This window comes from Charadrius vociferus, unplaced genomic scaffold (assembly GCF_000708025.1).
Source record: "Charadrius vociferus isolate BGI_N301 unplaced genomic scaffold, ASM70802v2 scaffold209, whole genome shotgun sequence".
NCBI lineage: Eukaryota > Metazoa > Chordata > Aves > Charadriiformes > Charadriidae > Charadrius > Charadrius vociferus.
Window position 1 is genome coordinate 1520502 of NW_009660387.1, and position 13544 is coordinate 1534045.

At 36.1% G+C, this 13544-nt stretch overlaps 1 protein-coding gene across 1 annotated transcript in view; it reads left to right on the top strand.

The window, feature by feature from the left end:
• The window catches only part of KDM6A (lysine (K)-specific demethylase 6A), a 127594-nt gene extending 114391 nt beyond the window's left edge, over positions 1-13203 (top strand). Inside the window, 5 exon segments of the mRNA XM_009893288.1 lie at positions 1133-1320; positions 2559-2700; positions 7698-7824; positions 8762-8932; positions 11259-13203. Coding sequence (XP_009891590.1) covers positions 1133-1320; positions 2559-2700; positions 7698-7824; positions 8762-8932; positions 11259-11288 — 658 coding nt within the window. The 3' untranslated portion in view covers positions 11289-13203.
• Positions 13204-13544: the final 341 nt, after the last annotated feature.

A 13544-nucleotide genomic window follows, 5' to 3' on the forward strand; every position in this document is an offset into this window, starting at 1 on the left:
AGCAATTGTGTCCCCTAATCATGCTAGTATTCAAGCAGTAGCCTCTGAAACTGATTTTACAGGAGAATTTTTTCTTCTCAATCTTGCCTGGTTAAAATTGGACTAAGGTCTTGACTTTAGAACTTTTCTAGAGCTCTGCAAATTCATCTCAGCATCTTTGTACTCTGTATTTTCTGGCTGTCTGCTGACAACTGTTTGTATTTCATCCACCTTTACAAGCTCGGCCATCTCAAAATTGTAATTCCACTGGTGCAATTGCAGTGTCTCTGATGACAACACGCCTTTTACCCCCATGGCACTGTCCTCCTGAGGGTGACAGTGAAATGAAGATCTTTATAACCTCATAAAATATCTGTAGTGCCTAATAGAGGTACTGAATTGTCTTTGAATACTGTGAATTGCAAATGATCTCTCATGATGCAGTATAAAATCGGGATAAGGATGAGAGAAAAGTATGTATTTTGCATAACCATAGTGGAAGAGTTTGTGCACCTCATATGGAGGTGTTTTTTCATGCTTTTCAGGGAGGTCAGCATTTCTTGGCTGAACATAGCATAGACCTGTGGATCACAATTGAGGTGGTGCCAACAGGTTGCGTGTTGGACAAGCTGCATGTGCACACACTGTGACAGTATGAGTAAATGGTTGCCATTGTTCAAAACAGAAAGCATTCTTAAGAGCTGGTACAGTCTGTATACAAAAGCAACATTTGGCACCAGTGTCACACTAGATCTGACCAAGGAATTCTCTGCCTCAGCATTAATAAAATACTAGGAAATGTAAAGGAAAATAGAACACAACTGGAAGCGATAAACTGACTTCACATGGGCAGCCGGGTGGTTAAGTGTTTTGATGTATTGCTGTGTGTGAACTGTAGAATTAGGATCAGGAATTTTATCACAGAATTTCTAGAATCACAGAATTTCGAGAGTTGGAAGGGACCTCTAGAGATCATCTAGTCCAACTCCCTGATAGATGAAACTTTCCTTTTGACTAGTTCTCCTGGGTCACTGATGAGATGCAGAAAGCATTTATCATGGTGATAAGTCTTTACAGAGAATTTCATTGAAGTATCAACCACTAATATGTCTCCGGATAAATGCTGAAGACCTTATTTTTCCTGTTGTTTCAGGAATAATATGAATTTCCTAATGGGATCTTGGTGGCCAAACTTGGAAGATTTGTATGAAGCCAATGTCCCAGTTTATAGGTTTATTCAAAGACCAGGGGATTTGGTGTGGATAAATGCTGGCACTGTTCATTGGGTTCAGGCTATCGGTTGGTGCAACAACATCGCATGGAATGTTGGCCCTCTTACAGGTATGGTTAAATAGTGCCTGTGCTGAACTATGTAATTAGGTAATGTTACGCTACATTTGCCACAGAACCTGCCATTTTTTACTAATTTACTGTGCTGTACTAGATTAAAAAAAAATTAACATACTGTATTTTAAAACATTGTGTTGAAGCTTTAAATATTCCATTGGTAAGAGGAAGAGAAAGCAACAAGAATGCAGTCTTTGCATTTGTTTGTTTAATGGACCTGTAAAAATTACAATTGTGTAGCAAACTAGCAGAATAAACTGTTTAGATGAATTCATACACTCTGGCTGTTTCTTAACTTTTTCTCCCAAAATTTATTCTACCCAGCAGACTGTGCTATATAGCTTGCATATGAGTTAAGGACTTGTCCAATGTAACTTTTTCAGGACTATGGATATCTAGTTGCTCTTTAGTGAAAATACCAGGAAATGCAAACAGTTGTAAGATTTTGTTCATAAAGGTATATTCAGTTTTTCTGACTTACTGCTCTAGAAGTCTCTAGTTTTGAACCATTGTCTTGGAAGGTTTTTAGATGTGAGAATGGAAGGAAGTTTCACAGGTAAAATGAGATTTTGTAAAACATCTGAAGAGAATGTACTTCCAAAAACCTCCCATTTTCTTAAATATTTTAAAGTGTGTTTCTTTATTTCATTGTGGTGCACTAAATAGTGTATCTCCAGGATTGTATGATTGACTGATACAAAGCTCACATGTTCAGTCACAGTAAGTTTTGTAAAACAGTTTTTTTAAAAAGGGCAGGGTGAGTAGGCTGCTTAATGAAAAAGTCTGACTCATTGCAACAAATATCTTGAGGTGCAGTCTTCCTTTACAAGACAAATTATATACCATAGCATTGTAAAATTATGATAAAGAGGTAATAGAGTGAGATGCAGACATTTCAAATTTAGATTATTTTTTTTTAATCTGAAATATTTGAAGATTTTTTTAGGTAACCCTTTTTGAAATATTGCTCTCTGACCATAGAAATTAAACACTTGCCATAACTTATTTTCAGAGATAGTTGTTGCTGCTGTGGTATTGTGCGTTCTTTTAGCATTGTAAATACACTTTTAAAAAGAAATTTTATAGAATTCAATATAGAATGGATCATTGCGAATGAAGTTTAATCTAGCCCTAAAAGGTATAAATTTTGATTATAATCAAATTATTTTGGCTTTGGTTGATACTTATTTCTTAACTTGACTAATTGCTTCTGTAATTTTGTTTCTGTATAGCCTGTCAGTATAAACTGGCGGTGGAACGGTACGAGTGGAATAAACTGCAGAGTGTGAAGTCCATAGTACCCATGGTTCATCTTTCATGGAATATGGCTCGAAATATCAAGGTCTCAGATCCAAAGCTTTTTGAAATGATAAAGTAAGTTTTACTTATTTGAACATTTACTGTACCCATTTGCTCTTCAAGCATAAAACAATAGTTGGTTTGTAAGCAGTCCTTTGCAAGACTTTTTCATTCCTGAGAATCAAGCCAAAAATATTTTATATTCTGTTTTTCAAATAATCCATTTATAGATATCATTCATTCTGTTATGTTGTTTTTGATGTTATTGTGGCATAGATTTAGAACGACCTAATTAACTTGTGTGTTAAATATGCCATACACTTAATACAGCTGTTTAGAGAAGCAGTTGACTTAGATGACAAAAGCTGTTCAGAGTACATACCATAAGAAATAACAAAATTAGGTCATCAACCGAAATATTAGAATTTGAATGTTTAGTCATTTTTACAGCAAAGTTAAACTTCATTTTACATTTCTAGAACCTCTACTTAGTGCTCACAAACTGTCATTTAGAGATCCAGTATAAATGTTTTAAATAAAGGAAAGTAGGAATTTGTGAGCCACCTTCTCTTTGCTCTTTCTTCTGAACAATGAATTAATTGATGTGTAAACTGATAATTGAGCTTAGTAACATTTCTCATATGCATATTGCAAAATGCAGGAATATTTTAGGCTCGGGCATCTGTAGTAATTTTTTTTGAAAAGTGCAACTTCAAGCAAATACAAATCATATTGCAGCACCATTATACCTAGGTTGCGGAATGAATGAACGTTTCGGCATACATCGTAGGTTTGTCCTAAAGGAAGTAGGGGAATGAATTCCACAGCACGATACTTGTTATGAAAGTACTCTGGTAGCAGCACTCTCTGTTTTCCTTAAGCCTACCAAAGGAACTTCTAGCTTGAGCACTTCTTAGTCTTGTCAACATACTGGATCCACAAGCATTTAATCCTTTTATAGTTTGCCTTGAAATGCTTCTTTAAAAAATGGGTGGGTTAACTTGCAGAAAAAGGGCAACGAAAAATACTTTCTTTTTTCCCCCCCAGTAGGATTTATTGATGACATCTGAGTGACACACCTTTTTACAGTAGGAATTTAATTTAGACTTAAACATCTGATGCAGAATGGTGGAACTGGTGAAATGGTAACTTTGTAAGGATCAAGAATGTTGGAAGTTAAAGACAGGGAGGTTTGTAGTCACTGTAAAGCTAGGTTTTGGAATAACATTTATGTGTGAATACTTCCTTAAAATCTAGTAACTAATATCTAGGGTAAAGAAGATTTTTGCTGAAGGCTTAACAATCCTGCCCCTTCATTTAAGCTATTAGTGCTCATAGCCAGGATGCCAGCTGTCATAAAAGGGAGATGAGAAACTGAATAGTTAAAAATGAGAAATAGGGGGAACAGAAGCAGGCTGTGGGAGAGAGGAAGCCCAAAAGTCCATTTGGAAAAAAAAAACCAAAAAAAAAAACCAAAAAAAACCCCAACCCACAAACATATTTCACAATTATCTTTTTATATCTTCCCAAGCCCAGCAGGCATCTACTCTAAAGCTTGAAACAGTTCTGGAATGTTTTTGGCAAAATACTATTTTGGTATTTTGGCATCTGTATTTGCATTTGCACAAGTTAATGTTTTTTTTACCATGGTTTAGGCTTAAAAGGGGAAAAACATGACTGAGCGTAGCATCCTTCTCCAAGAGAATGCCTTAAAACGTGGAGAAACAGAGGACAAAATGGTTGTTTTCCAATCTTGCTGGCTTTTTCTAGTGACAGAGTTAAATTTTAGGTGTACGTTAGAAATAAACAAAGATGCTAAGGAGCAGATACAGTTGGTCTTTCATGCGTTTGCCTTTTCCAGTCTTCTGAAACCATTTCCAGTTTACTTGAATTAAGCCCTCCATCCAAGTTAGTTGTCAGCCAGATCTCCAGTTCCATGCTTTGTGTGGAGAGTGGAAGAAGATCCAATAATGAGCTGTGGTTTGTAACATCTAGTAGCAGTAACTCTTCATTGTGCTCACTTCTGTAGTTATGGTGTAGCTGTTACTAGAAATGGGTGTCACCAGAACAAACAGACTAGTATCTGACCTTGGCTTTGTAAGTGTACTGGACATGCAGAAACTTTGATGCATCTCCTGAAGACGGGAAAGCAGTTGCATAATTTTTGTGTGGACTGCTTGTCTGCATGAAAATAGCACCAGCTGGCAAAGAGCTATTGTCCACTGCTCCTGGATTTTGTTATGTATAAAATACAGATATCTCTGTGTATGTAAGCATGTGGAATATTGGGAATCAGATTCATGATGAAAAGAAATAGAATAGCAGTAGGGAAAAAAATAATACAAGGAAAACTTTGCTTTTGGAAGAAATCTGAAGCCCCTTTATATTTTTAGGTAATGTGCAACTCGGTGCTGTCTTGCTAGGTAAAAGACAGAACAAAAACTGAAACTTTCTCATAAGATGTTTTTTAAAGATTTAATATTAACAGTAGAATCATGAGCAGGAACACAGGCAGACAGAATGATTTAAAACTTGACTGAGGGAGCACAACCCTCAAGAAAAGAAAAATTAGCCGCGAACCTCTTAGATGGAAGCTAGAAGGACTTTTACAAATGCATGTGAGGAAGAGAAGAATTTTAGAGGTAGTGGGAACATAGTAATAAAGGCTTAAAAAATTAATTCCAAAGTAACTGAAATACTAAGTTCTTTGACAAAAATAGTTTCAGAAACATAAAAGAACTTGACGTGGGAGAAATTATTCTGCACAAAATCATGAACCCAGATGAAATACATTTCGGCATCAGTAGGGAAGATACATTGCTGAAAGCTACAAAGAAATCAGTTTTGCATTGCCATTGGGATGGTCTCCACACTTTGAAAAGTTTTACTGGATTTCTAAATATTCCAACGTGTTTCTCACTGCCCTTCTAGAATAAATCGGGATGATGTCAGTTTAAACATCTTCTCTTAAATATTTGCATTTGACTGAACATGATTTAGTCATACTCTTTATGCCATACGTGTAAAGAATTTGAGAGAGATGGTCCAGAATTTCTTTTAACTGAATTCTCACTGTACAAGAACAAAAGCAGGCCTACATTACTAAAAGCTGACACCATTTAACTTATACATTGGGGCTCTGCTGGACACCTTTTTGGCTTTCTTTAGGCTTCCCATACTTCAGCAAATTCTGGTGCATTTTCAAAGTGATAGTTTATATGCTTTCTCTCATTCTTTGACAGTATGGAATAGTTAACATTTATGTTTTCAAGTGCCAATACTAGGATCTGAATTTTATTCAGGGAAGGAGAACTCACCTTCTAGCTATTGTTTTTGGCTTTAGTTGCAAATTTGGCAACATTGCAGCAGTGTTACATGTGGGTTACGTTTTGGGCAATTCTTTCTTCACACCTGTAACACTAGAAAACTCTTTGAAAATAACACTTTGAAAACTCTTTGGAAGTCAGGAGTGCAGAACAATGGTGGCAAGTGTGCAGATGTGCTTCCAGTTGCTCTTTGGCATACCCAAAGACTTTGCTGGATAGCAGCAGAAGAGAAGAATGGTAGCTTTTAAGTTTATTTGACATCAGGTTGTACTGCAGGAAAGAATGCTATGCCAAAGTTGGAATGCTATGCCAAACTTGTCAGAAGCACATTTACGTTAGCCCAACACTCAAGTGAATTAATACATGATCTATCACATATAGTTGGCCTTAACATCGTAAGTCCCATTAACATCAAACTTAGAAAGTGTTGAAGGAGTTAAAGCTAAATGAGCTGTTGAATTTTCTTGAAATTCATTATATGAAAATATGATGTTTAACATAGAAACACGCTTTCAGTTTTGCATTATTTACAGTGAGGGTGCTAATGAAGCTGTAGACTTGTTTTTAGTGAAGATGATGAACAGTCTGAGTGTAAAACATCAAGAGGAGAGTATCTCAAAGTAAGCCTGAGATTCTGTTAACTACTTGGAAACACATGAAAGAAACATTAAAAAAAAAACCAACCACAGAACATATATATTACATGTTTAAGGCTTTAAAATGAGGGAAAGATCAAGTTGAAAACATTTTGATAGAACTCTTGAGCACTTTGTTTTCTGTCCAATGTTTATTCTTCCCGTTACATTTTTTCAATCTTCTTTCTGCATCTAATGAGCATGTAACATAACCACCCTGTGGAGGAGAAAATTAAAGGCTGCTAAGGCTGCGGCTCAAATAAATAGGATAGCTAAGAGCTAAAAATTATTGTAAATAATGTTGTAATTTAGAAATCTGGTGACCTATTTTGCCAACTTTTTTAGAGAACCTCTGTAGGTCATACAATGCTAGAAAACAAGTTAGATTTTCTAGTACAGAAGAGAACTGTACGAAATTGTGGCGATTTTTTTTTTTTATCTTTTACAGAGCATGGCAGGGAATTACTGATTGTAATTTGACTTTTGACCAGTTCTTTTCTTCATTTATAAAATTAGTGTTAAATATTATTTTTTTTTTAGTCTTTTTTTCAATGTTAATTTTTTTTTTTTTGCTACGGAGGGGCTTCATTTTCTAATAGCAACCTGTGTATTTTTTTTTTCCTTTTACATGGAAGAAGATACTTGTAACAGGGTTTTTAGGATGTTAGTTAAAGCAGTTCTTTGGATAGGCTATAGTCTTTTATACAAAAGGTAAAGTTATTTTGAACTTGACAGTTCAAACTAACTCTTTGCTGGTAAATTTATAGTTCAAAATAAAATACATGAATTGCTTTTGAAAACACATCGTTAAACACATTATTTTATTGTGCTTAAAAGAGCATTCGTGTGTTCTAGTAAAAAATGAAAGATACAGCCTGTTAGCAGGGTAAGGGGCAGTACTGAAATGGAGCAAATCTACACAGACGTCCATAAGCATGTGGTCAGGCTTCTACCTAAGTCATGGGTCCAGTGATTCTAATAGCCAGCTGTTTCTGAAATCCTGGAGGAAGAGGGAACTCCAGGTACAGGGTCTTGGAAGAAATTTAAGCCTGCTTGGATCTTGCTATAAAGTTGAATATTGAACTGAATATACCACTCATTTTGGTTGCAGGTACTGCCTGTTAAGAACTCTCAAACAGTGTCAGACACTGAGGGAAGCTCTAATTGCTGCAGGAAAAGAGATTGTCTGGCATGGGCGAGCAAAGGACGAGCCAGCTCATTACTGTAGCATTTGTGAGGTCAGTAAAAATACGTGTTGGGCTTGTCTACTACCATAATATTTATTTAAATTTTGTTCTTTCTTTTTTTTTGTTGTTGCTATTTTAATTTTGCTTTTAAGTTGCAGCATCTACTATATGCTGTAGGCACGTATATGTGATGCAGTGCTGTCTTCAAAGAGCTTATCAAGCTGTTTTTCTAGACATAGGCTGTATTTTGCTGCAGTTTCTTCCACAGTACTTCCACGGCATTGTTATATGATAGGTCGATTTTCAATTCTCAGTTATTATAAAAAGTTGTTATCCCTTCCTGCATATAATTTGATCTGCTGAGCTTTATTTTAAAGGTGTATCTGTCTTCATTTCAGAAGTCAACAACAGCCCCAAAAGAGAGAATTTAAGTATGTTTTCTTCACAGGACATAGCTTTATGCTGAGATTTTTGATTCTGTGCTCTGTGGATAGTTCCTTTAAAGTATTGGATAATAGTTTTCATGAAGCCTAAAAGAATATAAAATTTTCCTACCCCCTGAATATCAGTTTCTAGTTATTTTCTGACTGAGCCTCTTGGGCAGGGCGAGCATGTGACTGAGTAGTAAGGAAATAAATCATAAACTTCTTTTGCAGACAAATTTACAAAAGGAAAATTAGGTATAATTGTTATAAATCCTCACCTTACTGACTAACCCCTATTCAGAGTATGAATCCTGCTATGTCAGTATTGATCAAAAGTTTTCCCATAGTGCTGTTCATGCAGACATCCTAAGTGTAGTATTAGTGGTTTTAGGGTATTTCGCTTCTCTGCTAGAGCCATAGGAGGATAGATTTTCCCTGAACAAATCTAATTTCTCTTTGCATGCACAGGGCAAGGGTGTAAATCTTAAAGAAAGTACAGTTTTTGTGGTTTAAATCTAAAAAATGAAATTGTAACAGTTGATTTTCTGTTTCCTATCTAATAGGTGGAAGTCTTTGATCTGCTTTTTGTCACTAGTGAGAGCAATTCTCGAAAGACCTATGTTGTACATTGCCAAGACTGTGCACGAAAGATAAGCACGAACCTGGAAAATTTTGTGGTGCTAGAACAGTACAAAATGGAGGACTTGATGCAAGTCTATGATCAATTTACATTAGTAAGTCAAATTAATAAGTGGGTGCATAAATACATTATTTGTAAAGCAGTTGTAGACTGTCTTGGTACTCCATTGTATGAGTACCGTGGACTTTCTGATTCAAATGGAGGTATGGGTTGTGTGTGATATTTGCAGAACAAAAAGTCAGAATTATGTGAAATAGTACAGTAACTTACTGCAGAACGTAACGGCTGAGTTTTCAGGAAAAGTATGATGTTACAATTCATAAAGTTGTGGCTTTAAAAATCCAATAGAGATCACCTGAAGACCATAACTGGATCAGATGGAGATGGGAAGAATCAGGACAGTGAAGCTTGGAGAAACTAGCACCAGGTTCAAGAGCATCTCTAATACATTGGTTGTGGTATGAAGTCAGTATAGCAGCAGAGCATCCTATGCACTCAGACCCCTTCCTTCCCCTTCCCCACCCATCTCCTCCCAAATCAGCACTGTCCTTCTGCTTAGCAAGTGGATGCTCTCAAACAGTTCTGTCTTTTGGCTTGGGGCCTCCTTTGCATTTCAATTTAAAGCAAAAAGCCTCTTTGCCATTATAGCTCTGTGCTATATATGGCAGCCTCCTGCTTTGAACTGTGTCAGCACAACTGTCCTAACATTTCACCCAGGTTTCATTGTTTCAGGCAAAGATGGCTTGTGTGTAATCACAATGAAAGCGATGCTGGATTTATTTATAAGCCTTGCCTTTCTGTCAAAGGAGACAAACGTTGGACTAAGCATTATGAGAATTTCATGTTGAATTAAATACAACAGCCCTGAAACGGCTGTGCCTTTTGATTTGTTTCCAGGTGCTGCAGAAAATGTATGTTCAGACAATTATTTCATGTAATGCTAGCATGATAAGTGGTGACCTTTTAAGCTAAGGCCTCGAGGCTCAGGCTGGCGAGTGTGCAGGACCACGTCCTCTGAATGTAATTCTCTTCATTGGTCCTACAGAGCCTGAGGTGGTTGAACTTCAGTTTATACTTCTAGGAGCGCATTGTGGCTATAGTTTGTGAAATACTGCAATTTCAAAGTGATGATCTGTTATAGAAAAGGATATAAATAAACACCTGTTCTCGGATACATCATCCAGTTGAGTTAAAATGGGCAAGAATGTTTCTGTGTGGATAAGAGGGGGGAGGGAGGGGTATTTTGTTGTCTGTGTTTGTAACATTATGTAGGTAACAGTGATGATACTGTCCCTAGAACAAGGGTTCTCAACCTGTGAGCAGCTCCTTCCCCACCAAAGCCTATACCTGCAGTCCTAAAGGGCTTTAATAATTGTTCTCTTGTGAAATTGTGTGCACATTCATTTCTTTTGAAGGGGATACAGTCTGAATTAAGAAGAGTCATAGCCTAAAAGTGACATCTCTCAGATCTAGGAGAAGAGATGAGGTTTGTTGCAAGTCGCAGGACAAAGATAATCTCAGGTGGCAAAGGTGCAATAGGCCTGACAGAGAGGCTCTGTGTTGTGGGTAAAGTATTGGGAGCAAATATGGGGATCAGCTAGTGTTAGTGTTTCATAAGTGGGTACTATGGTACAATTTAAAGTGTCTTTAAAGACTGTGAGCAGCTTCTTAAAGGGATTCCACATCATGACAGGTCTGATGAACAGGAAAAGGGGAGAAGGAAATGCCATCAAAGATTCAGTATTGTGATGGTAATGCCACAACGTGCAATACTGGGAAATACTTAGGTATCTTCTAGTCTTTGTCTCCTGAAAGCAGGCAGGAACAAGGCATCTAGCTTACTTCACTCTTGGGGCACTCAGGTGTTGTCTTCCAGGATTACAAAAAAAAAAAAAAGCAAAACCAAACAACTTTGTCCCCGTGTCAGAGAATCTGAGACCCTTTTCACAGATATCGTAACTTCATGGTTATATGTTATTGTTAAGGTAGAGAGGGGAAAAAAAATGAAACCCACAAGGCATTTGGAGAGTGACAAATGGACAATCCCCCCCATTGGTAAACAGGTTGAGAATCCCTGTTGTAGAGTGTATAAAGATATATCCCTACTGAGCCCACGTGGAGCTCTTTGCTGCCACAATGGGACTTGTTTTGGCAGCTCAGATCATATTAACACAGACGTCCCCACAGCATACTCCAGTCTGCAGTGTAGGCAAAATCCTAATGCAGAGTAGTCATAAAATACGCATTGTATTTGAGTAAGTTGGAAAAAAAAGCCAGTATCCATTTGAAAAAGTCCTAAAGTGTAAAAGCAGTAGTGCGTGTGACTTTAAACTCTCATGGTTACCATTTGTGCAGGTCTTGGTTAAACAACAGAATTTTACACCCTTGTAGAAAAGGTAATTTAATGTTTTCTTTTTCAGGCTCCTCCATTGCCATCCTCCTCATCTTGACATTTTTTCATGGACATTAAATGAAAACTTTTCTGATATTCAGGAAGTGACCCAGTTCTGCACCACTGATTTTTGTAGCTATCCCGTAAGGCTGCTGGCTGAAAGCTGTGTCTATGCAACCTTCCAAGTGCGGAGTGTCAACCAACTGGACAGGAGAGAGCACTGCCTCCTACTCCAGAACTCAAAACAAATAAAGCTCATCCAGCTGTACTTCAAAAAAATAATTCCATGTTTTGTATATATCTGACAAAACTGGCAACATTATACAGACTACTGACTTGAAGACCACCTCTTTTGTATTTCTCTGTTTCTGGGCTGATGAGTTGGTTTCATCCATTTTTCCCCTTCAGAATTTCCCTTGGAAAAAGTACTAGCTTAGCTGGTCATTTCTTTGTAAGGTAGTTAGAAATTTTAAGTCTTTCTTTGGGCAACTTTTTTTTTTTTTAATGTGAAGAGTTAGGTGATATAAATTTTTTACTGCTTTTATGTTTTTCTGTCTTGTTTTGAAACCATGACGGTTACACTTTTGGTTCCTAAATAAAATTTAAAACAATTAACAGCCAAGTCACAAAGATAAATGGGTTGCACATAGACTAAGGAATAAACTTCAGATTTGTGATTTTTGTTTCTAATCTTGATGTAAATTTACACTATTTATAAATACATATTTATTGCTTGAAAATATTTGTGAATGGAATGCTGTTATTTTTTCCAGATTACCTGCCATTGAAATTTTAAGGAGTTCTGTAATTTCAAACACTACTCCTATTACATTTTCTATATGTAAATAAAACTGCTTAGCATTGTACAGAAACTTTTATTAAAATTGTTTAATGTTTAAAGTTTTTCTATTGTTTGAGTTTTAAAAAGATTTTATGTACAGTGCCCAGTTTTTGTTCTTTTTTGAATCTGATTATATATATTTTATATATACTCTTGTGCTTGTGTATATATATAATATATATAGAAACTCGAATATAAATATGTGTATAAAGATTTAGAGACTAAATTTTTCTCGTTTTAAGTTTTACATCTATGGTAGATTTGAGGTGTCTACTGTAAAGTATTGCTTACAAAAGTATGATTATTTTTAAAGAAATATATGGTATGTATCCTCAAGACATAAAATGACCTTCAGACTGGTTTATTGTTAAATTGCACTTTTTGCAATAACAGACCAATAAATAGTTGCTGCCAAAATGTAGTAGTAGAAAATAAGTAACGGCTAAACTTTAAAGCTCTGAGAAAACACCGGCTTTGACAGTAAGTTTGGCACTAGTTTTAGAGGAGGGATGGAAAAGGTGAATTTGAGTTTGGCTGGGGATATTCTTTAGAATTCAACCAAATTGCAACTTCTATATTACAGTATGTTCTATTAACAATTGAAAAAGTGAAGACTGAATCATCTTGGCGTCATTGTTGACCCCAAAAAGGACGTTGTTTTGTGGTATACTGTTGTATTTTCACATATTTTGTAATACGAATTCACTGGTAAATTTTTGAAGCACTAGGTTTATTTAGGACAAGTTTATAATATATCATTGTAACAGTTTGCAGTTTTAATGATGGTATTTATTTTAAGTTGCTCCTTTCTCATTAGCTTCTTGAAAATGCATTAAATCTAAATTTCAAAATTGATAGCTTTCTTATCGATCAGAGTTGACTGATGCAGAAGGTTCTGCATCAAACAGTTTCTCATAATTTCTCATTAGTGGGGTATGTTAGTGATTGCATTGTTAAATTTTTTGTAATCAATGTGAAGTGTTAAAGGCACAGAGCATGCTAATAGTTTCTTTTGAACAAAAAGCATCGCCTCGTACATTTGTAGCTTCAAACGAAGGGTGTTCTAATGAAGAACGAGTACAGCTTGTCTAACGCTGTTACAGCAGTTTAACCATAGTTAGAAATGACTTTCTTGCTAGTTCTTGCCGTGGTTGGACGAAAGGGTGTAGAGATGAAAGAAAAGTATAACAAATGCTCTCGCCAGCAAAATTAGCAACTAGCAGTTAGGAAGCCAGTATTTGCAGTTCTGTAAAGATGTAAGTCTCAGCTCTTGATAACAAACTCTACAAATCATAATTTTTTACTTATGTATTTTATGCAGTCATAAATATTGTAATCTTGACAAACCATGCTGCAACTGAAAAGCTACTCCTTTACAGTAGTCTTAAACCCAAATAAAAGCAAGATAACTTACCTCAACTAATGGTACACAAAAAGACCTCGTTTCTCAGTGCTGTAAAAGAATATTGCTAA